This window comes from Crocodylus porosus, unplaced genomic scaffold, assembly GCF_001723895.1.
Source record: "Crocodylus porosus isolate Cpor-Errol unplaced genomic scaffold, CroPor_comp1, whole genome shotgun sequence".
NCBI lineage: Eukaryota > Metazoa > Chordata > Crocodylia > Crocodylidae > Crocodylus > Crocodylus porosus.
In genome coordinates this window covers 8,376,235-8,401,240 of record NW_017728923.1, presented here as the reverse complement: position 1 = coordinate 8,401,240, position 25,006 = coordinate 8,376,235, and the positions used below count along the sequence as shown (strand labels likewise).

Sequence of the window (25,006 nt, the reverse complement as noted above, 5' to 3'; positions counted from 1 at the left end):
TAGGCCCAGCACTCTTTCCTGCTTATGCAGGGGGTCGGACTCGATGATCTATTGAGGTCCCTTCCGACCCTAGTATCTATGAATCTATGAATCTATGACATGTAAGGCAATGAGTATGGAAGCCAATTTCATACTTTTCAGTAACACATTTAGGCATCAGCCAGAAGCCTTCAGAATATGTCCAAGGTTACATCACAGTGTTGGAAACTCCCCAGTTTGCCTTGGACTTCAATGCTACAATTTAAATATCACTACTTGTCCTTGATATGTAGGACCTCAAAAGATCCACCCACAGTGTAATGATGCATATTAAAGATGTCTTAATGGGATGCAGAGTGAATTCCCATGAAATACAGCACATTCTGAATTCCAAAATTACTCATACCATACCATGGTCAGGCTCCCCAGGTTTCAGAGAGACTAAGTTTGAGAACCTGTGGCTTCTCCACTTCTATTCACTCAATACATCAAAACAAAGCAGATTTCAGATTTGGACACAAGGAAATAATAGATTTCCACCTTATAAACTAACCAAATCAGAGATACATTTAGATTCAGGGCCATGAAAGTCTGTGTAAACATAAGCCTATTTATACTTTGCACCACCCTACTATGTAAGCCTCTGTTCATATAGTCAAAGACAAAAAATAAAAGAAAGGCACCTGAGAGAGTTGGCTTTCAAAGCCACACTGTAGAATACTCTACCATAGTGGTGCTCAACCTTTTCTGCCTGGCAGGCCAGATGGGCAATGCCTGGTCTGTCCTCAGGCCAGATCTAGCTAGCAGTCTAGATCCAGTACCTGGGGCAGGCACATTAGGACCCAGGTCTGGCTTTGCCGAGGGAAGGGTGCATGGCCCAGTCCCAACCTGCTGTAAGGGGCTTGGCAATTATCACTTCCCCTGCTGCCAAATTTCCCAACCCATGAGGAACTCTGAGGCTCAGGTGTTTTGAGGGCCAAAGGTTGAGCACCTCTGCTCTTACCATAAGATGTCATAGGGCACCATTCCTTCCCCTCACCTTGCTAAGAATCCTTTTATGTTTGTCACCGCCAGGACTCAAGTAGTTGCTCTCATGCCGCTCTCACCCAGGTGATCGATGTTACACACCTCTTGGGCTTGCGCCGTTGCCTGAGCTGGTGATTCTGGCCGACGCCTGGACCCCGTGCTCGCCTGCCACGACTTGATGACCTCAGTGTCCGGGGTCGTTCATCAGGCGCGCTCGTTGGCCCAAGGTTCCTCCCAGCGGTCACTCTCAGGGCTCCGCCACCCCTACACCCTGGCCTTCTGCCTCCTGTGTAGCAGTGTCGAGTTGGTCAGCATTTTGTTCCTAAGACTCTCGACCAGGTCCCTCTCGGGCCCTTCCCCAACACTGTCTAACCCTACAGTGCGTGTCTACTACCTTCAGATGCCCCCTGGAGCTTGGGGAGGAACAAACACAAAAGAAACTGAAAAGGACACTCCAACACAAAACTGGGTGTGCTGCCCCTTTAACTGCCCCCCCACACACTTCACCAGGGCACAGGCTGCCTTATGCCTCGGCACTCAGTTCCCTGCCTACTCCAAGGCACCTCTTGGTCTAGCGACGATGCTTTCCTCGGCAGCACCTCTTTCTTGGATCCCTCACAGTCCCTCTCTCCCAGGGCTGATCTCTTCAGGGATACCCCCTGCGATCTTTACAGGGCGATCCTGGCGTCCCTCTGCAGCCGCATCCGCAGCACCATCTGGACGACCGTCTTCTCCCTTCTTACTCTCGTCCCGGATGTTCCTCCTCTTCTGGGCCAGTGTGCCAGCTTGCCTCAGCTGCAGGGACATCAGTTGCTGTCTTCTCTCCCTCTCCACTGGCTCTGCAGTGTGCGCTGCCATTTTTATTTGTGCCAGCTGACATTCAGCGCTGACATAACCGGCCGGCTGCAGCTATATAAACAGGCGGCTGACGAGCCACGTGGATTTTGTCTCCCATACTTCACATGCCGTTTCCTGAGATGCCGGTAAGTATTCTTGCATCCCTCGCATCCCGGGACAATGTTCATCGAGGGTAACTGTAGCCTGTAGCAGTAAAGAACAGCTTTTGTTCCCTCCCCTCTCACTTCTAGCAGGATAGCACCTCATTTTTAACCAAGTAAAATGATGGAAAGCATACTCATGGGACAATAATCTTGTCAAGATGAGCTTCAGACTACAAGAACTAGTTGCTTTTTCTAGCTTCCAGGAGGTACTTTCTATCTACTGTTCATCTAAACACACTTAGTTTGTAAGTCTCGCTACAGAGATATTATTATTATTAGGAAAATAGTAACAGCATGGCTGACTTCATGCACTAGTTGTGCCCTGAGGAGATGGCATTCTAAATCATTTGAAAACTGAGACGCAATCCTCTTTCAGAAACATGGAGCTTTTACCAACTACATCTGAACTCCAAATCAATTTAATTACCTACATTAGACAGTATGGGTTGTAAAGTGTCCACTAATTCTAGCTGCCTAACAGACCTTGAGAATGTTTTTCAGAGGCTATACGCATATACAGCTCCAATTAAAGTCAATTCAGAGTATAAGCATCTCTGAAAATCAAATAAAAAATAATCCAAGCTGGGACCCAAAAAACAAAAGAATCTTTGAAAATGTTGGCCTTAACTTCCACATCTCTTTCTCTATCTGCCAAATGGCTAATTATACCCACTCATCTTTTTAAAACATTTCACTTTTTAAATAAAATGTTCTATATATATGCTTATTATAGGTGTATTCTATTTAGGTTAGGAAAACAATTATACACTTGTGTCAGGAGTCTTTTCTTGATAATATAAGGCTGTGGCTAGATGGTACTTTGAATGAAACACACCTCTTCCATATACACTACCTGTCTTTTTTTTACAGCTGGTGTATGCACTGACCTCTGTCATGCAGTATAATCACTATTGCTGCAGCACAGCACATCCTGCATTCATATGTTGATGTCAAAATTCTATAGATCTTACGTTGGCCTCTTTTGCCAGACCATGGCAATGTATATCCAGTTTGTCTTTGTGGTCATTTATGATATGCATATCTATACAACAATTTTTTCTCTGCAGTACATCTTTAAGTTTCTAAGGAGCCTGCATATCTTGTCAGGATATCTGACATTTTGAGAGAAAAAGCTCATACAGAAAATTAATAAACCATACTACTTCTCTCATGGGTTTTTATTCATTCTTGTTCTGTTGTTGCGATTTTTAAAAAGTCAGCTGCAAAAATTATGAGGAGGTTCTTTATGTATGGGGTAGGGGGTGGAAAACTTTCAGCTTCAGAGAGGTGAAAATAGTAGAATCCAAGTAATCTTAGACAGGAGTTTTCCAAGAAGAAAAATGTAAGCTATGGGCAGCTGTCAGGCTAAAACACTTTTTAGAGCTACAGATTTAACAGTGGTAGACTGTGGTTTTTTTCAGTTATCTGAAGTGGCAGTTCAGATTTTATGGTGGGTACCTATTTTCAAAATTGATGAAAACTCCAATTTAGAAAGGAGCTGTGGCTGACATTTCTTAACCTTAAAGCTACTGCTTTTTGTTCCAAGATTACTGTTTATGTGAAAAATAAATGTCCAACATCCTTACAATCTTTGTACCTGATCAAGAAAACCAATAGATGGAAACTAGTTTTATAATTACCTGTAATTATATACTGCCAATACCATAGACATTATTATTAAAAGGTAAAAGCATTCAATACAAAAATCTGGGCTTAAGTGATATTTTACCTAGGAGAAATGTTTAGATTTTATGTATGACTGATTTTACAGAATGAAGTACATTAGGTGTGTTATATTTGCCTGAAATACTCTAGTGCCATCTAGTGGGGAGCATACTTGTTTTCATATCATTCCATATCATTACCAGAATTTCTGGTAAATCAAGTTCAAGGTATCTCAGATTAAGTATCCCAAAAAAGATCAGCACCCCCTTTTGAAAATGTTGGTCCAAGTGAGTCACTGGAAAGCTGGAATCTAAACCTGGCCATGCAATTTCACATACCCTATCTATTACATTGTGCACAGACCCATGAAGTTCTAGCCTATATTAGAAATTCATATAAAATTAAGACATGGCCTTACTAATACCTAGGTTTATAGTTACACGACTCATGATAAAGTATGGCCAGTGGCTGCCTCTGGCTCATCAAACACAGATACAAAACATATCACTTTGCAAAGCCCCAAATGTGAAGTAATGCTGAAGCAATGATATAAACACATATTCTACTACAAATGCAAACAGAAATTTATTAAGAAACCCTTAAAAATAAAAAAAATTCCAATTTTAAGTAGAATAGTCTATAGCAACATTTTTACCCATAAACAAACTATGGAAATAATTAAAGACAGATCAATATTCAAAATGTGTTTTTTTCATAGCATAAGTTTATTTCAAAGGAAAACAGCTGCTAGGATCTGGGAGTAGTGAAGATAAACTACTGCTATATAATGTCTTCCCTTACCACGATGTTTTGGTCCAAAATTTAAATTGATCTCAATCACTGTACTCTGTCACTAGATGTCACTATGCTATTATCCAGAAAGCATTCTACCATCCAGCAGCAGCTTTAATAATCCAGGAGGAAAACAGAAAAGTAAGAAATGTTTAATTCTCAAAAGCAAGGCCAGGAAAATGTGTTTTATTCTATAAAAACAAGCATATATTTCATAAAATTCACACCAATCCAGAGGTGTTAAGCCTGAAGTCAGGGTATTACCTTAGATAATACCCTGCCCAAGTGCAGTCTCTGGCATTAATACCTATTCTGGCTGAGGCACTCTTAAAACTGAATATCTGTAATGCCTTCTTAAAGAACTACTGTTGAAGATATTCTTGGCAAATAAGTTGTTATTCTGTCTCTTGTCAACCAAGAAAAGAATAATACACTTCTTACAGCAATGACAAAGACAGTCTTCAGAAACAGATAATGATCCGCTGAATGCTCCACTGCAGACCATGACAGCAATAGCACTGTCTAATATTTCAAGTTTATTCTGAGAGTTAATCCGTATATTATTCCAAACCTCTACTTGCTTTAATTATCACTAACAGAATAAAAATCAGAAGGTTATCATGAGAATTTACAGGTTAAACAACTTCTCAGTGAATATTCCACTTACCTGTCATAAGCCTCCTTGAGGTCTCTGGCCAGCTTGCACTTGGGCAGGATGTGATGGAAAGGAGACTGAGGACCTTCTGTTGCTATGGAAAGATTAAAGCAAGGAAGCTGCAATTGTCCTCACAGAGAGAAAGTTCATTTATAGATATTAACTGTCATTTTAATTTTGCACTACTGTAATAGCCAATTCCAAGGAGACACTGGACTTGGGCAATTTCATGTCTGTTTAATCTATATTTTCATGTCAACATATCTTTCTTATTTGAGTAAATATAAGATAATTAAGAGTAAATTGTTCCCAATTTTTTTTAAATTCAAACTAATTCAAGAAGCTGATATTTCTTTGGCTTTCTTTCTAAGTTTTAATTTTTTTAAAATCTCTTAACAGGACTCATCTTATAGATAAGATAAAAAAACAAAACCCTATGGACGTTAATCCAAAAACATACAGTTACCTAAGGTGTTAATGATGGTTTATTACTAGAACTCTAAAAAATATACTGTCCATCCTAATTACTAATAATACTGGCTAACTCTCGTCAATCTTCGGCTTCTCAGGTTTCATCACAAAAGATAAAATTCTCAAAAGCACTTAAGTCCCACTGAGTTTTAATGAATTCAAAGGCTCCCAAGTGCCTAATAAATATCAGAAAATGGAATATTAGATAGTTTGAAATTTTTACATCATGCCTTAACTATAATGCAAACTTTATGAAAATACATCATGTCACACTACATATATCAGTCCTGGAAACAAAATACAGAAATGGAAAGCTTCCTCTCAGGAAGGACTAGGTAACTCCGTATGCAATGAAGAAGACAAGGTGGAGGTGCACCTTACAGATTAACAAAATCAGAGATGTATAAGCTTTTGTGAGCCCAAGTTTACTTCCTCAGATACTGTGAGCCTCTCTCAGCATACAATGTTACAGTGGGGAAAGCCTGAGTTTGAGACCGTCTGTGGGGCACTTCCATATCCAGCTAGGAAACGTACCAGAAGGAAAAGGTTGTCATTCACTTTTTTAACTAACTGTTTGAAGTTGAGCTAATAGAAAAATACTTGAGCAGCCAACACTTCTGTGCAGCATACATGATCTTGGAGCACACAAACCAAAATGAAGTCAAAACCAGCCTGAATGACAACAGCCACAAAGACCCCATTTAGACTGAGCCCAATCAGTGTGGTGTTTATACTCAAAAGTATGGCAGCGGTAATGAAATGACTACTCCAAAAATATCAGAAAATCTGTCTTCATTAAAACTTCCCCTCCGACTTCCCTCAAAATTGAAATTTTATTATTTTTGTTTCAAAATATTAAAATTATAATAAGATCTCTTTGCAAAGTCTGACTGGGGCTCGGATGGCCTAGTTCCTGGCTAGAGGCTTTATCAGCTATTTCAAACATTAGATGGTTTACTCTGATTGCAGACTATGTTGTTATCTACCTGATTTAGATACTGAACTTGTAAAAGAGTAGTGACCAAAAATATCATGCAAATGTTCAGGTTCAGACACACGATGCAAACTCATTTCCCAGCATTCACACCCCACTGCCTTATGATAGTGCTTTCCAACATTATTATTTTCAGCTACCTATTATGCCAAGTTTATAATTATCTGTTGTCATAAAACGGCAACAAATAAAGCTCTCCAGAAAAGCAACAATATTCCCTCAACACTCGAAGGAAGTGTCTCTACCTTAAGACATGAAAATATCTGGGTTTTGTGTTCTTTACCCAAAAAAAAAAAAAGTAAACAACAGAATGGCAAGCATAGCAAACTTTGCAGTAAGGAGAGTTCTCTGAAAGAAGAGATACAAATGAAAACCTTGGGCAGAAAACAAAGAAAACTGACTTATGGTTTGGGTTTAGAAATATTCTTCTTCAGGGACCAAGAAGGGAAAAGCAAACAAAAGGCCTAAGAGAGCCTGTTCATTTAATAGAAGAGTAGCATAGATGCAGAAGGACCATTAGGTCTCTGCAGTTTCTATTTTGCAAGGACTGCAACCCCCATTTTGCAAGTATTCACACTGGGCCTTGTTGCTATAGCCAAGAGAATGAAGTCCCTTTGGCTGCTGGTTTAGTAGTTGGCACACACAATATTGTAGCCAACCTTAAGCACAATACCACAACCCTCCAGAACTGAGACCTCTCTTTTAAGGATGTGTCCCATTCTTTCTTCTGCTTTTAAAGAATGAGGCCCAATTATTGTATGTACTTCAAAGAAGATTGGTTTGATACAGTATGTACAAATAGGAACTGGAAACAGGATTCAAAAGGCCTCCCAGGTCAAGTCCAGTTCCGTACACCCACATACAACCATTTATCTTACAAGTCCTAAATCCAGTGGTTCCTGGCCCTCACGTACATCACATGTTATGAAAACAAAACATCTTTTAACAGTAGTGCTCACAGTTCTGGCTCTATAGGCCAAATGAATAGTATGGGACCAGTCCACAGACTAGCACTCTGGAACCCCATGCCACCTGCATCAGAATAGGGGTGGCATAAGGCCCAATCCCAGGGCTCAAGGCCCAGGCAGAGGAAGAGCAGGGTCCTGGAGCACAAACCTGGTCAGGCAGATAATCACAGACTCATAGAAAATTAGGGTTGGAAGGGACCTCAGGAGGTCATCTAGTCTAACCCTCTGCTCAAAGCAGAACCAGCCCCATCTAGATCATCCAAGTCAAAGCTTTGTCTAGCTGGGTCTTGAAACCCTCCAAGGAAGGAGATTCCACCACCTCTCTGGGTAACCTGTTCTAGTGTTTTACTACCCTCCTACTGAGAAAATTCTTCCTAATATCTAACCTAAACTCCCCTTGCTGCAACTTGAGACCATTACTCCTCCTTCCGTCATCTGCCACCACTGAGAACAATCTAGGTCCATTCTCTTTCAAACCCCACTTCAGCTAGTTGATGGCTGCTATTAAATCCTCCCTCAATCTTCTCTTCTCTAATTAAGTAAGTCCTGTTTCCTCAGTCTGTCATCATAAGTCATGTCATCCAGCCCCTGAACCATTTTTGTTCCGCTTCACTGGACTCTCTCCAATTTGTCCACATCCTTTCTATTTTAAGGTGCCCAAAACTGAACACTATACTTCAGGTGTGGTCTCACCAGTGCTGAGTAGAGGGGAATAATCACTTCTCTTGACCTACTGGCAACACACCTAATGATGCAGCCCGGTATGCTGTTAGCCTTCTTGGCAACAAGGGCACACTGCTGGCTCATATTCAGCTTATTGTCCACTCTAACCTTCAGGTTCTTTTCTGCAGGGCTGCTGCCCCTAGCCTGTACTGGTGCATGGGATTGGTCTCTCCTAAGAGCAAGACTTTGTACTTGTCCTTCTGGAACCTTATGAGATTCCTTTTGGCCCAATCCTCCAATCTGTCTAGGTCATGTTGAACCCTAGCCCTACCCTCCAGCATATCTACTACTCCCCCCAGCTTGGTGTCATCTGCAAATTTGCTAAGGGTGCACTTTATGCCATCTTTCAGGTAGTTCCAGACACTGAACAAAACTGGCCCCAGGACCGAACTCCAGGGGCATTCCACTTAATACTGGCTCCCAACTAAACATCAAGCCATTGATTACTACTCTCTGAGCCCAATGATCCAGACAGTTTTCTACCCACCTTAGAGTCCGTTCATCCAGCCCATATTTCCTTAGCTTGCCTGCGAGAATGTTGTGAGAGACTGTATCAAAAGCCCTGTTAAAATCAAGGTACACCACAGCCACCATGTAACAGAGCACAAGTTGTGCTCTGTTACTCAAAGGGGCTGAGCTAGCAGCAGAGCAGCCCACAGGTGGCTGCAATCCCCATCAGGAATCACATGGCCAGCCAAGGGCCACCTGATTGGGAAAGTGGGCCCAGCTGCTAGACATAAAGAATAGCAGAGCCAACAGTTTGCTGCAGGCAGCCAGAGAAGGAATATTGCACAGCTAGAGCTGCTGCTCAGAACACCTTGGAGGTACAGGGCAGGAACTATGGGGAAGGTGGAGGCTACTAGTCCTGGGGCATGACCTAAAACTACACCCTGCTGGGCCTGGGTGGTGTAGTGGGACTGCCAGTGGCGGGGCAGTCTCCAAGAAATGTCATACCTGTGCCTCCCCAATGAAGGGCAAGTATGGGACACCAGAAAGCCTCAGCCCCCACTGCCTTGCAGGTTACCCTCTGGAGGGGAAAGGCTAGGGTAGCACACCCTGAAGACAAAGCAAGGGCCCAGGCTCACAGTGAGTCCTGAGGTGTAAGAAGGAGCTGGGTGTGAGGCTCCAGGGGGGTGGGGCCCTGAGCCCATGGAGGAGCTGGGTGTGAAGCTCCCGGAGCAAGGGGATTGAGGCCCAGTGTCGGGCAAGGGGATTAAGGCCCCAGTGTGGAGGTGGAACCTAGCCAGGCAGGGAGCTGAAGAAAAGGGAGGGGCTGAAAGCTTTGAGTAAATGAAATTGAGAGCCCAGTGAAAGGACACAGAGATTGAGAGTCCTGACGTGAGGGCATAGAGATTGCAATCTACAGTGTGAGGGCACAGGAGTGAGAGTCCCGACATGAAGCAGTGGAGTGAGGGTCCTGGTGTGTGGGCACTGGATCACAGGCCAGGTGTTAGGCCATGGATCCCATCTGCGGGGCACGGGACGTGGTATAAGGGGAGGTTCAGAGCCGTATATATAGGCCCTTGACAACAGGGCAAGTAAATGGGCAGCCTCCTGGTTACACTAAAGGCATGGCAGAAGAGCAGTTTGTCCTGAAACAAGTAGGTGGGCCAATGTTCAGACCAGCCCCAGGATACCCACTTGTTACACACATCCACAGAGCCAGTCATCTCATCATAGAAGGCAATCCAGGCATGACTTGCCCCCTAGTGAATCCATGCCAACTGTTCCTAATCACCTTCTTCTCCTCCAAGTGCTTAGAAATGGGTTCCTTGAGGATCTGCTCCATGATTTTTCCAGGGACTGGGGTAAGGCTGACTGGTCTGTAGTTCCCTAGATCCTTTTTCCCTTTCTTAAATATGGGCACTATGTATGCTCTTTTCTATTTATCTAGGATCTCTCCCGATCGCCATGAATTCTCAAAGATGATGGCCAGTAGTTCTGCAATCACATCAGCCAGCTCCCTCAGTACCCTCAGGTGCATCCTGTCCAGCCCCACAGACTTGTAGACATCCAGCTTTTCTAAGTAGTCCCTAACCACTGAGGGCTGCTCACATCCTCCCCAAACTGTGCTGCCCGGTGCAGTAGTCTAGGAGCTGACCTTGCCTGTGAAGACTGAGGTAAAAAAAGGCATTGAGCGCTTCAGCCTTTTCTGCATCCTCTGTCACAAGGTTGCCTCCCCTATTCAGTAAAGGACCTACACTTTCCCTGATCCTCCTTTTGCTACTGACATACTTGTAGAAACCCTTCTTGTTACCGTTCACATCCCTTGCTAGCAGCAACTGCAGTTGTGCTTTGGCCTTCCTGACTTCATCCCTGCATGCCCAAGTAATGCTCTTATATTCTTCCCTAGTTATCTGTCCAAGTTTCCACTTCTTATATAAGTTTCCTTTTTGTGATTTTGTTTACTGAAGAGTTCCCTAAGCCAAGCTGGTCTTCTGCCATACTTGCCATTGTGCTAGCCCTCCCCCAGCTAGGATCAGGCTCTGGAGCCCTTGTGCTGCCCTTACCCAGCCTTCACATGCCAGGATCAGGTCCTGCATTGACCTGAATGTCTGATCTAGCATGCAAGATCATGGCCTATGAGACTCCCCACAGGATTCGTGGGGAGCCCTGCAGGCCAGATGACATTTCTGGGTAGCAAGATGTGGCCTGTAGGCTGGAGGTTGCCTTATAACATACCACAATGTAAAAACAAGGGAGATAAGGGGTTCCCAACATGCTGCCACTACAATACAGGGAGAGCTTTTATTAGTATTTAGATGCACAGTCAACCCTATCCAAAAGGTTCAGAGCAGCTTACAATAAAAAGCAACCTACAGGTAGGAAATAATTGCAGACTCTCCAAACAAAACCACTAAACCTGAAAACTACAACCGTTTCCCCTCCCCACCCCTCCAACTACTGCTTCCTTGCAAACCCTCTGGCCAAGCCCCACCACACTTCCCAATCACATTTGCATGCAGATGTAAGAAACCACTTCCCACTGCCCCCCTTTCCCACCCACTCACATTTCCCCTTCATCACACAAGATGAGATCCCTCCTACCTCTCCCTAGAGAGGCTGTGGCTATTCCAAAAAGCGCATTGCTTCCCCCTCCTCCTCCCTACCCCAAAACAACCACAGCACCAAATCTAAAAGAACCACAACAAGGAAGTAATAGAAAGACCCATGCCTCAATCCCTAACAAAGTGCACCCTTGAGAGTTGTCCTTTGTCAAAACATGCCTAGGCACCTGCCCAAGGAGGCTCCCTGCCTTTTTAGGGTCTTCTGGCTGACTTGGTCCTCCTCACTCCATTCAGGTGATCAAGACAGTCCTCCTGCAATGGCAGCAATTCTTTAGCCCAGAGCTACTTCCCAGCACATTAGATTAAATACGCTCAGATGATGCTAGGAAGGTACAAATGCTCACACTAAAGAAAAAGGGAAAAACTCATAGTCCTTGCAAATCTGACCCAGGGGAAAAATGAATTTCCTGACCTTAATTTGGCAATTGATTTGAACCTGAGGGGAAAAGCAAAACCCTCTAAACAAGGTAACCCAAAAGGTTTCTAAGGACTGTCAGGATGCCCTAGTCAAACCTCCTACCTCAAGCACAGCCAATTATCAAAACTTGAGGGAAAAAGTCCAGAAGCCAATTAAACATTCACAAGAGGGAGGAAAACATTCCTTCCTGGCCCCACGAGACAGCCAGCAGAAGCCTGAAACATTGGGCTAAGACGAAAAACTGATTTTGTCCAAGATCCCTCCCAATGGGATGGTAATTCAAGACTCCAAAAACTAAAGTTCATTTCACTACGTCACTGTGTTACCTGTCATCTTCATTCCTGTTACTACCTTGCTGCTACAAGAAGTATGTACAAAATTAAAATTCTCAGACTGTTTTAATTTATGAGGATCTATGACATTTTCTTTCAGTAAAATAAGCTGAGCTCAGAACTCACTTTCTGACATGGCAGATACTTCATCTTGAATGGCTAAGATCAGCTTGGCCTCTCTGGTCAGGTACTGGCAACGACGTTCCTCATGCTGTAGAACTATGGCAATTCGACGGGAGAGATTATGTAAGCAGTTTATCACAGATGGGTCTGCATTGGCCTATATGCAATATAGAAACAGCTGGTCAGTTTTTCAGCAATTTTCGGTATGGATAAATGTACATTTTAGCCACTTTGAAAGGCAAGGGGGACTGCTATTGCTTGGGAGTATGCCACACCTGTTATGATCTAACTCTTATATCTATCTGATCCTGTAGCATTACAAGTTAGTTAAATTGCACCAACTCAGATTTTGAGCTAAGCAGGGTTAAAGCTGGAGTAGTTTTGTTATACCTGTACAATTACAGGATTATACAGATGAAAGAAGTGCATTTTAACAGCTTGAATTAGTATTCTCTGACAGTGAAACAATGGCCATATCTGTCTATACTCTCTAAAATATATGAAAAGTAAAATAATATCTCCAGATAAACAGTCAAATAAATTACTTTTAACAGTTACCAGGGAGACCGACCTTCAAACTGGGTGTTAAGAGAAAGGAGATTTCTCTTGATTTATTTAACAGTTTAGCAGAAGTACAGAGACCAGAAACAACAGCAAGTCCAATAAATATTACTAGGCCAAAGAGTCATGAAAAATATGACACAGAAGTTCCAAATGTGTATAATTCAAAAAATGAAGAAAATTCACTATTTTATTCACCTAACTGTTATCAACTCTCTTACTAGGCTAGATCAGCTATAGAACACACCTTCAGTAATTTACGTTTTACGTTTTTAGAAGTAATTTAAACTTCATGCTACTGAGAAATCAGAAGAACATCAATACATTCAAATACTGGAAAGACAAGGAAGGTAGGCACTTAGCCACAAATCATTCTCTCCATGTGGCAGATTAGTATTTTAGTCACTACTATGACAAATGCTAACTATTAAAGACCTAGAAAACATTATCCCACTTTTAATCCAAGAGAAAATGGAACTGGTTTTTCACACCTCAAAAACACTATATATTAAAACTATTTCATTTTTATAAAGCCCTAAAATAAAAAGTTAGGAAACCTATCAATTCTATGCAGCTGATAAGGTGGGGCTCATTTGCTTCAAGTCAGCAAGGGTGCAGCAGTAAGCTGCTGTATGTCTGTTAAGACATTTAAAGGACTGGAAGGTTCAGCCAACAGATAACTTGGCATCTGAACTAGCAAACTGTGAATCAGCATTTCTGAACTCAGCATTTTTGCTGAGTCAACACATGTTGATGTACTGTAACTCAAGCACAGCAGGATCACTGCTGATTACATTTGCGCCTTTGCCTGCTGTGTCTGTCTGCTGCAGATGGCCTGTTATCTTAAAGTATCCCCACCCATAGCATGGAGAGGTTTGCAGCAATAACCTACAGCATGGAGAAAAAATTCAATTTGCTGAACATATTCCCACAGACTTCACAGCTGTCTATAAAACAGAAAATGTCATTTTGGTAAATGAATCGTAGTGATACTAAAAAAAGATGACAAAGTACATCACAAAGTCCACAGAGTGATCAAAAATTGAATATATATTATTTAAATGCCATGCTCGATTGCCATTATTAATGCTATGGCATTAGTCTCTGGGCTAGGAAGAAAAACCCAGAGATGGGAAATCCAAAACTGGGCCTGCATATGGCAGTTTTTACATTTCAGCTGGTTGAGCCAGGATTGTCTAACATATATGAATGGGGTAAATAAATGCAGACCCTATTATATAACTAGGTACAAGAAAAAAGGGAAAAAAGGTACAAAAATGGTTCAAATTCTATGCCCAGGTGCTGGGTGGTGCCTTCCCCCACTCTTCCTCACACTATTAGAAAACCATACTATTTCATAGTATCTGACAAAGTAGATTATATTGCCTAGGAAAGCTTATGGCCCTCTCCAAGTCTAAGGTATCACCCTACCCTACGTTCTACATTATTTGAAAGATTTTCCTTTTAAAACATCAATAAATAAATACATGGGAATAAGTAGGAATAAACTCTACATGTGGGCAACAAAGGGCTCTGACTCAAAAAACCTGAAGTATGACTCAAACTTAAAACAATATTGTTCTGAAGCATCACTTCAGGAAGGCTTGTAAGGAAAGTGAATATTTATTTTTTTCTGCAAAACTCTCAGATCTTTATTTCAGCATACCTGGGACTTCATCTGAATGAAAAGGGAAGGACAAGAACAAGTAGGGACTCCCAACCAAATACCATTTTCAGCAAAAAGCCATCTACAGATCAAACCACAAGCTTCTGATCCAGGAAAAAAAGATATACAACTTGGACCAGATCAGAATCAGAATATTGAGCTAGAAAAGGAAAGGAGATTTTCAACTTCCATTTTCCCCAAAAACCTGAGACTAATTTGATTCTTGAGGTATGAGTATTAAAATCTTTATTTCTAAGTCTCTTTTTCATTACCATGTATTAGTCACTGCAAATGAACACGTCAGGAAATTTTTGCTTTATTATTTGAGACTCAGTGACTGCTACAATTAAGAATACAAAACAACTCTTATACCTCCATTTTCACTCACTCCTAAATTCTCAAAAGCCATTAACTTGACTGGAAATTGTCCCAGTCTTGCTCTTCCTGATGTTTTCTCTTATTATTTCTACTTTGAAGGCAATCTCTTCTGCCATTTTTGAGCAAACGGAAACATAACAGCCACACCTTCTCTTGATTATTTATTTCAAACACAAAAAACTAAACTACTGAGTTCCTGAAAATAGTTAGAGGAGGAACATGCACATAGTTGCACTTAGGAAAAGAGCTGAAAATTCAATCATGAATGTCTGAAAAGGACATAATGAGCTTAGGTGGAAGTGTTCTCAATTCAAACAGACCACAAACTCCTGGAGAACTAATCCCGACATACAAAAATGGAGCCCTCCCAATTCCAGGGCCAGACTTACAGCTACCTTACTCTTTCATCTCCCTAACAAAGTTTACTTTTCGGTGGGCTATCATTAGTTCTCACGTTTGCACAAATGCCCAATCAGTCTAATCTGTTGGGAAGACATTTAAAGAAGCATCATAGCCCCACAGTTACTCTAGGGCTCTACTGTCCTGCTAGCAAATGGATCCCCAACGTACACCCTTACTAACTTAAAAAGGTATCTCCATGGATCTTCAAGCACACATGTACTTGATGCAACTTTAATAATGTAGAGATCCAGATATAGTAACAAGCACCACCGACACACCTATCAAATAATACATGCATTATTCCACATTTCACAGAGGAAGCAGTTCCTTCCTTAAAATAAAAATGTCTGAGCCTCCAGGAGTAGTATCTGCATTTATTCTTTTAAACGATGGTCAAGAGCTACTTAGTTTTCATTCTCAAGCACCTAATTGTTACATTGGTTTTGTAGTATGCGAATAGTCTTCTCTGTTCTTACGCTTTTGATTACCTAGGGGTCTGCAGGAATCCATTTAAGGTAATGCATACCTTAAAGTACACAGGTTATGCATCCAATTCAAATAACCCTTTCAGTAGGAAATAACCCTTTTCATTCACTTGCAAGACAATGATAAATTTGAGGAAGGGTATAGAGGGACTGATTAGAAGGGCTAAATACCAAAAAAACACAAAAAATATCCTCAGTGACAGCATGTGGAGAGAAGGGGACAAAATGATGGAAACACACCAATATTTAAAACTGTGCAAACACCAGTAAAAGAAAGGAATTACCAGCTACTGTATTATGAGAAATAACTCAGAGTGAGATGATGAAGATATGAGATATCAAAAAAATCCTTCTGAAAAAAATTGCCTATGGAAAAAAAACAGGAGAGAAAGAGGCTTTCATCATTTGAGGCAATTAAGAAGCTCAAGAAAATACCCTGCAGGGAACAATCATGCACTCACCCCATGCAATGGACTCAAAATGCTGAAATAAATTTTCAGTCTCGATTTCTATGACTACATGATTTTACAGATTTTAATTATGTAGCTTAAATGTCACATTTGATAGTGTTTTTGCATTTATTCTTACACAATTTCAAATTAATGGCATTTCTATTTTAATAAAAGAAGATTGTGAATATGTTTCATTGAAATATTACTGGTATCTGAAATATAAGTATTTTAAAACAAGAAACACAGGTATAAAATCCATTCTTTAATAAGCTAGGATGGACTATGCTTACCCTTAAGGCAAATACAACATTGAAGAGAATCATGGTAGGCATCTCTCTCTTTGGTGAGGGGTCAGTTTTAGATACCTGCACAATATTTAAAAAACAAACAGATAAAGAAGCAAAGATCACTGCATTTGAACACTGGACTGAAAATAAAGGCTGACCACATCAAATTACCACAGATGTTATTAATTAGGATGAGATGAACACGTACCATCAAACCCCAACCCATAAACTCAGAATTAGTATTTTTAATGGACTTACTCAGTTTTCTCCATTTACTTACCAGAAACTTATTAAATCAATATGCTTATTTCACAAAACCGTGTTTTTGAAGAATTCTGGAGAGAGCCCATCTGCTTCAGAAAACTATTTTTTTTCCCTTAGTACACAGAAATTTATACCATTTAACAGAACTGCTCTTATTTCGATTAATTTTTCATTGCACTTTACTGTTAAGTGCCCTATACATTTATTCCTTTAGAGGAGATTCTTGTTTGTACACCAGCTAATTTGTAGAAAATCTATTCTTTTTAACAAACACCTTCAAGGTGGCCTTTACTGAACTGTCATTTTAAGGTGAGAGAAGGGGTACAGAAAAAAAACCCTACAACTAAAATTCACTCTTAGTAGCAGTTAAATTTCCATTGTTCCACTAAGTGTCACCACAAGATGGAGTAGGAGATCCAAGCGACATGTCTACGAGTGTTGTTACATATTACAATTATCAAGTACTGAATCTATGAAAATTTAAGAGGCATTAAAATTAGAATGTGCTCTAAACAGTCCCACATTGAGGCTTAATATAGGGGTGGGCAAAATGCGGCCTTGTCAGGCCATTCTAGCTGGCCTACAGGGTCCCTAAAAAATGTAGAAAATTAATATATATCTGCCCCTGGTTGCCTGTCACGCAGCCCTCTATGGCTTGCCAAAGCTCAGTAAGCGGTCCTCCACCAGATATAATTGCCTGCCCCGGCTTCACACCACTGCTGAACTCCACAGCTCTGACTTGCCACTAGAAGGCTGGCAAGCAGAGACATAGCCAGGAGCCTAGGTGCCTGGGATCAAGCTGTGCTGGGGGGGAGCAGTGACAGAACTGGAGACAAAAGTGCTAATTAGCTCTTCCCTCTTGCTACCTGGGTTCCTGGAGACTGAAAGATGCCTGGTTTTCTTAGTATAGACTGAACCACAACTTAACCACTCAGTCATATGGATGGGAAAGGAGCCATATCCTTCTGTAATGCATGGATGCTTGCATTTTAAGTGCCTTTATTACATGTAACCACACCCTAAGTATCCCACAAACTACACACTGAACTTGAACATAATCTTGACAGGTGCCAAGAGTCCTCAGTTGATGCTGCACCCCCAAACAACGAACAGGACCATTTAACAGTGTTCTTAAAAGAACAACTCCCCCCCACACCAGAAACTGAAAGGAATAAGGGAAACTTGTTTTCTATAGACTCATTGGTATTTGGATTAATGACATAAGAGAGGGCAACACCAAGCTCTGAAGTTTCAACAAGCCTATTTGGTCTCCAGTAGTAAAAAAGATTCCATATGCTTGTTGCACTTCCCTAAGTACCTTTTTAAAGGGCTTAACAAGCAATTCTGTTCCTATTCAAGTCAAAAGAAGTACTACCACTGATCTCAAATGGGAACTACATAAGACTTTGTAACACCCCTTGTCCAGGGTAGAATAAGGGAGGTGCCTTTTCCCACTCAACCACAGGGATTGTTTTGAGACAGAATGACAATACAGAGATGGGAAAAGTCAAGGGCACAGCCATAAGCAGCCAGGATCTACCTGATCAGGAACCGTTAAAGAAGCCTAGTGTACATCTTGTGGGCTGCTGGAAGACATGAAAGCAATTGCATGATCGGGTTTTGAGGAAAGTTATGCCTCATTCCCCAAATCTGTGACCTGCTAGGACAAATGTGAATGGGTAGACCACACGATTCTGGGAATGATAAAAAAAATTCCTCAAACCCCAAAGCAAATGATTACTAGTTGACAGCCACATCAGCAGCCCCGGGCAAGTCCAGCTGGAAGGTAGAAAGCTCCCCACTCTCAGAAATTTTTTTTGTTTACTTGGCAATTCTTTCACTCTCAGACCCTGAAAGCCCATTCCACTCCAACATACAGCATTTACAAATTGAAGTCTCAGCTTAGAAATATTTAAATGGCCTTGTCTACAAAGAAAGTCCATATGACTTTGAACACAGATCTTTCTGAAACAACCCTAGCACTGGTGACCCTGAAAAGGTAGAACAAGTAAAGATAGCTTCCAACATTTTTATCATGCTGTGACTTACACCTGCTAAAAAGGAAATTTAATTGACACTGTAATAAACTCTGATGCAGAAAACTTGTCTATACAAGTTTCTATGGGTACGGACACATTTGGGGCCATTTCAAAAAGACAGCAACTGTTATGTTCTAATTTTTACATGTGGCAAAGTGGAAGTGATACAAATGTAGCAAAACCACTTCAAATGTAATGCTGCTTCATCCAAACTTCAAATTGGATCAGTTTTTCCAAGGTGTGTTGTTCCCAGCTTGTTCACACATAACAATTAGAATCTAGCAGCAGCTGAACTTTGAAACATTCTCCTTTTGAAACAACTCCAAAAATATGAGCCTTCACAACCAATTTAGTACTATGACTGGTTACACTACAATTATCTTTTAACCAGTGATGGGGGTTACTTCAGTAAAATTTCAAGTACAAACATAAATGAGAATAAGCATTCAATATAAAAACTTATTAACATTATGAAATAATTGAGAATAAAAACTTCTAACACCATAGTTTTAAAAATGTATCACAGTAAAACTGCACAATTTAGATTCTAAATTTCTTAAATTAGGTTGTTGCTGCTCTGTCCCCAGCAGTTCTAAGAAAAAAGCTATTCTTCACTGTTCACTCCAGCAGCTTTCTTACCATACCTGTCCCAGGGCATGCTGCAGCAAGGTAGGATGGCCAACAAAACGAACATTATCAATCTTCAGCTCAAATTTTTTGCCACACATGTCTGATTTTGTAGCCAAAATTGTTGCCAGGATCACATCTGAAAACCTTCAAGAGTGGAAATATATTACTATATTCATCAAAAAAAAACCCACACACCTACAAATATTCCCCCAGCTGAAATGCAAATTTATTTAATTTGAATTACTTGGAGTATGTTAAACAACATATTTGGATTTATGCACCTCAAATGCCAATTATAAAAATTAAACATCCTTTACAATAACATCTCTCAAATCAACAGAATTATAAAATAAAAGGCATCAAAGACAAAGACCGGAGTGCCATGCTTATTTAATTACATGCTCTTAGAAACATATGGAAAGGTTAGATGCAGTTTATTTTCAAACATATAAAAACAGTTTAAGTTAACCATTGCCTGAATTTAGCTGCAGGTTAATAAACTATTAAGCAACTTGATATCAAAAAAGCTGATCACTCAAGCAGACAAAGATCTTTTAACTAGCCAAGTACAGAGGCTGGTTTTATTTAATTAAAACCATGCTCGTGCCGTCTGTCCCTTCTCCTCTAAACCCATTAGTGTCATTCACAGTTTCATAGTTGTTGGGGCTGGAAGGGACCTTACAGATCACCAGGCCCATCCCCCCTGCACTTGGGCAGGAAAGACTCCTGGGATTAAAAGCTATTATTCTGAGATGCACTCAGTCTATGGCCAAAATATTATTGGTGGCCTGCAAAGAAGTGATATACGTCACAAAGTGTTAGCTTTTCAGTTGCTAAACTACATTTAAGGAAGTTAATCAAATATATCCACTCTTAATGCACTCTCTCCATAAAATACTGTGGTAACCGCATAAATGTTACTGGATTCACCAGAAAAGGATGTAGTCCATGAGCTCACAGGTGGAAATGGCAAGTGTCCACTCACCGTTAAAACATGGGACACAAAAGCTATGACAGGAACCTTCTAATATTGCATAGATTGCAGTTGTTCTTATACAGTTCTAATCTCTGAATTTTTATGTTGTATCCACTACCATATTTTCTGAGATAGCATGCTCAGATAATAATAAAAAGACCTAATTTAGTAAACTGTGGGAAATGCATTTTTTTCAGTTTAAGGATTGTGCAGACACCATTGAATTATTACTGCTCTTTCTTCAACTGCCCTTTTAGAAGTCCCACTGAAACCAAAGCAAATCAATTAGACATCTAAAGAGTATTTAAAAAAAATTGTAAAATTTACCTTTCTTCCTTTTTTTCTTTTTTTTTAAACATGTACTTAAGTGTGTCACCCATCCCCCTTTCCAAAACAGCCATCCTAGATAACATAGTATCGCCTAGAAAAAAGGGCACACATGGGTGTGGGTTGTAGTCTCCTTATCTTTTGTCAGCAAATGAGCCTTTAGTATTTAAAGAAGGAATTAATGTAAGACATATTTCTGGTCCAGCCAAATAATCTTTTAATGTGTTTACCCACAAATGAGAAACATACTAACTAAATGGAAATTAAACTAGCCATTTTTGCTTGTAAAATAGTCCAGTGTGTACCAGAAGTGTTGGCTGATCAAAAGGCTTTAGGGATTATCATAGAGACTATGCTATTGGCAATGCCAATCAATAGGTGTACAAAAATCAAGATAGCCCTCTCACTTATGGAGGAAGTACTTGCACACTGCCTTTTCAGACACTATCTGCTCACCAAAGAGCAGCGTTGTCATTTACAGGAGGCAGGTTCCTGGTGAATGCAACTGGATATTGCCAGAAATACAGATTAACCAAGGAATCCCAGTAGGAACAAAGCCAGCATTCCATAAACACAATAATGTATTTATGAAGTTAATATGGACAAACTGTAACATTTCCTTAAACTGTTCCTAAGAACATATGCTGTTTAAAATAAGTAACACAAAACGTTAACATGCCCAAAATGTGGAAACCCCACCTCTGCACCATCAGGCTGCATTAATTAGATGGTTCACACTGAACCAGAGAGAATCTGAGTGAGACCTAAGTCAGAAAGAGCTGAAGATTTCAAAGTGGAAAGGGGAGCTAACCAGGAAGTAGGATTGCTGTTGGTGAGAAGTCATTTTTTTCCATGGTTTTGGTGAGGAAGATCCTGCATGACGGCAGCCTGATCTCAGTTATGCTATCTTTATCACCAAGTTAGACTAGTACACCAATTTCCACAAAAGGCTCCACAGCTTAACCATTTAAAGCAAAGTTTGCACAAAAAACACAGATGCTTTGCAGTGGCAATACATAGGGGGTGCACAGGGGTGCAAGTGCACGCCAAGAGAGCGCCAGTGCAACCCCTAACTGGCTGCGTTTGCCGCTTAGGCAACGAGAATGAGGGGCAGGCAGGAGTGCTGGTGTCCCCCTGCAAGTACTGGCCGGGGAATGGAACACTGCTGCACTCCTAGAAGCAGCTGCAGCCACTGCCAGAAGTGGGCGCAGCAATTGGCCTTCTCGCAATCAGCTGTGGGGGGGTGAGGGGGGGGACACACACCCTGGTCATTGAATCATCATGGGGGGGAAGCATGTGTCCCCCCTGACTAAGGCGGCACCAGTCACCCATGATGCCTTATACCTATGCATCGATTCAAGACTGAGAACTTGTTATACTAGTGCTGCATAATCTGCACTGGTTTGGGGTTGTTTCCGCCAATGCCACACATTACACTTAAAACATGATTAACAGCCATGAAGTTATTCCACAAAAAATGCATAACTTTGTGGCTGTTTCCTATCATGTCATTAATTGAACATGTGGCCAGCTGTGCCCCTGTGGCTGAGAGACCCACCAATGATCTGGGCTCCCAGTCACAGGGACGTACCAGACTCCCAACCTGCCTGATGTACTCCTGTGGCTGGAAGCCCTCTCAGCCATGGGAGCTTGCTACTAGCTGGAGCAGCAGGACCTCTGCATCAGGCTCCCCCTGCACTGGAAATAATGCATTATGGGATCTGATGCACAATCCATATGGACATGCTTCCTGCCATGCCCATGTGCATGGTGTGGATTGCATATCATATCCTATTACGCATTTGCCTGCACATCTGGAAGAGGCTTTAAACTCCATCAATGTAGAAACAGTAAACATCTTAATGATAATACCTCTTGGACCACTAGTATGGATCAAATACCACTATTACTACTTTATTCAATTTACAAATAAAGTTTTAACCTTTAGAACTGAACTGGCAGCAACAACAGTAATTTTTTTTTTAAAGGAAGACACCCTCAAACAAAGCTATTCCTGCTCAAGAAAAAATATTTTCTCCTTTGATAGTTTCATAGTTGGTAGGGTCGGAAGGGACCTGAGCAGATCATCAAGTCTGATCCCCTGCCGTGGCAGGAAAGAATACTAGGGTCAAAGGACCCCAGCAAGGTGTTCTTCTAGCTTCTTCTTAAAGATCCCCAGGGTAGGAGCCAGCACCACTTCGCTTGGAAGTTGTTTCCAGATCCTAGCCGCCCTGACAGTGAAGTAGCATCTCCTGACGTCTAGTCTAAATTTACCCTCTGCCAGCTTGTGACTCTGCCAGCTACTTCTAGTCACTCTTGGTAGTACTTGGGGGAACAGGGACTCCCTCACTGCCTGCTGGTCCCCTCTGACTAGTTTGTAAATGGCCACTAGATCCTCCCTCAGCCTACTCTTGTGGAGGCTGTACAGGTTAAGGTCCCATAGCCTGCCCCATCGGGCCTGCCCTGCTGCCCCCTGATCATGCGAGTGGCCCTCCTCTTGACCCTCTCCATGTTGTCCACATCCCTCCTGAAGTGCAGCACCCAGAACTGGACACAGTACTCCAGCTGCAGCCTGACCAGCGACACACAGAGGAGAAGGATCACCTCCTTGGACCTGCTGGAGATGCACCTGTGAATGCATGACAAGGTACGGTTGGCCTTCCTGACTGCATCCCCACACTGTCGGCCCATCATTTTGGCATCAATAATGACTCCAAGATCCTTTTCTGCCTCTGCACTGACGAGAAGGGAGTTCCCCAGCCTGTAGGTATGCTGCTGGTTCTTCCCCCCTACAGGCATACAGTACAGGCAGTCCTCAGGCTTACAACACAGTTGGTTTCTGAAAACTGCGTCTTAAGTCAAAACGTTGTAACTCGGAACCAATTTTCTCATAAGAAACAATGTTATAAATGAGAGATTGGTTCCTGAACCGATACCCTATTTTCACTAAAATACCCCAGAATTTTGTACTCAATCAATTACAGATGAGTAATATAGCTACATTAATGTATTTATATTGTAAACAGCAATCATATTGATTTTGAAGGACTTCTTTGGAAGTGACTTTGCTGGACTTTTTGAAACGCTCTTGGTTGGACTTTTTGAAGGGTTCTTGGCTGGAGTCTTCTCAGGAGTCTTGGATGCAGGTTCTTTTTGTCTGCTTCCTTAAAGAAAGTATCCAAGGAAGTTTGGACAGATGTTCTCCAAGGAGATGTGCAACACAGCGAAGTTGTTCGCTGGCGTAGCATCACATTGGATCAAGCATTGTAAAATTGAAACTGACATCATAAAGTTGAAATAGGGTGTCAATTTATAAACACTGTAAATGCGAAACGTTGTAACGCGAAATGCTGTAAGTCGGGGACTGCCTGTACCAGAGAAGGAGCCTTTTCCCCAGCATGCACAACATCCACTTCTTCAGTCACTTTAAGACACTAGAGCTACTCCTCTTCTGTGGATCCTAACTCTTTTCTTTGTTTTATACCAATGAGGCTGAAGGTTGATTTTTTGGAAAGACAAAGGAACTCAAAGATGGGAAGGTGAAATAATCTGTGACAACAGTTCATTGGCAAGGCAGCCTTCCTTATTTACACTGTGCCGGGACATACATTGCAAGCATATATCACTGAATTATGTCAGACAAAGTACAATCTAATGTGTAAAACTAAGTGATTGTTAGTCAGAAAGAAACTGTTTTAGGGTTTGAAAAGAAAGTACTAAATTCAAATACAAGGTAGGTGATGTGCAATCCCTGGGCCCAATTTCCATGGAGCGCTCTCAAGAAAAACTGCTGTACCTTCTCCAACACATTGCTGGGTTCTTGCTAAATTCCCTACTTTGCCATACCTCCAAAGGAACAATCCATATCCTCCCACTGGATACAGTACAGGAAGCACAGAAATGCTAGTAGGATCTTTGTAAATTCCCTAGCAGAAACCTTGGCAACATGTTTCTCATTGATGCTTTGATTTAGTATATCAATCAGTTATCTAATCGTTCAGTGTAAAATGGAAATCAGAAACAAAGCACAATTAAAGGATGGTGAGAAAAGAAAGCCATTCTAGACAGAGGTGATTGTTTAGAATGTTTGGTCTTACCCTGAAACCAACTGCTCATCAGTTAGAAGACATTGCTCTCTGAAATGGGAACATGGCCATAAACACAAAACAAGCACACAACAAAAGAATAAAAGGAGGCAAAGTAACACAAAATACAAAAAAATACAACATTAAAAACTAAGATAGACTATTAAGGATTAAACAGCTGTACCGTACAGCTAACTATTGGGAAGACGAAACACTCATATAAAGTAAGGGGATTGTAC

The 25,006-nt window shown here is 41.3% G+C and overlaps 1 protein-coding gene across 2 annotated transcripts in view; it reads right to left on the bottom strand.

Moving 5' to 3' along the window:
* NPRL3 (NPR3 like, GATOR1 complex subunit) overlaps positions 1 to 25,006 on the bottom strand; it is a 64,141-nt gene that overhangs the window by 19,264 nt on the left and 19,871 nt on the right. For both annotated transcript variants that reach the window (XM_019540065.1, XM_019540066.1), the window contains exons 3-7: positions 24,780 to 24,818; positions 19,394 to 19,523; positions 16,450 to 16,524; positions 12,219 to 12,372; positions 5,131 to 5,212 (exon numbers count right to left, since the gene is read on the bottom strand). In XM_019540065.1, coding sequence (XP_019395610.1) covers positions 5,131 to 5,212; positions 12,219 to 12,372; positions 16,450 to 16,524; positions 19,394 to 19,523; positions 24,780 to 24,818 — 480 coding nt within the window. The remainder of the gene's footprint in view (positions 1 to 5,130; positions 5,213 to 12,218; positions 12,373 to 16,449; positions 16,525 to 19,393; positions 19,524 to 24,779; positions 24,819 to 25,006) is intronic.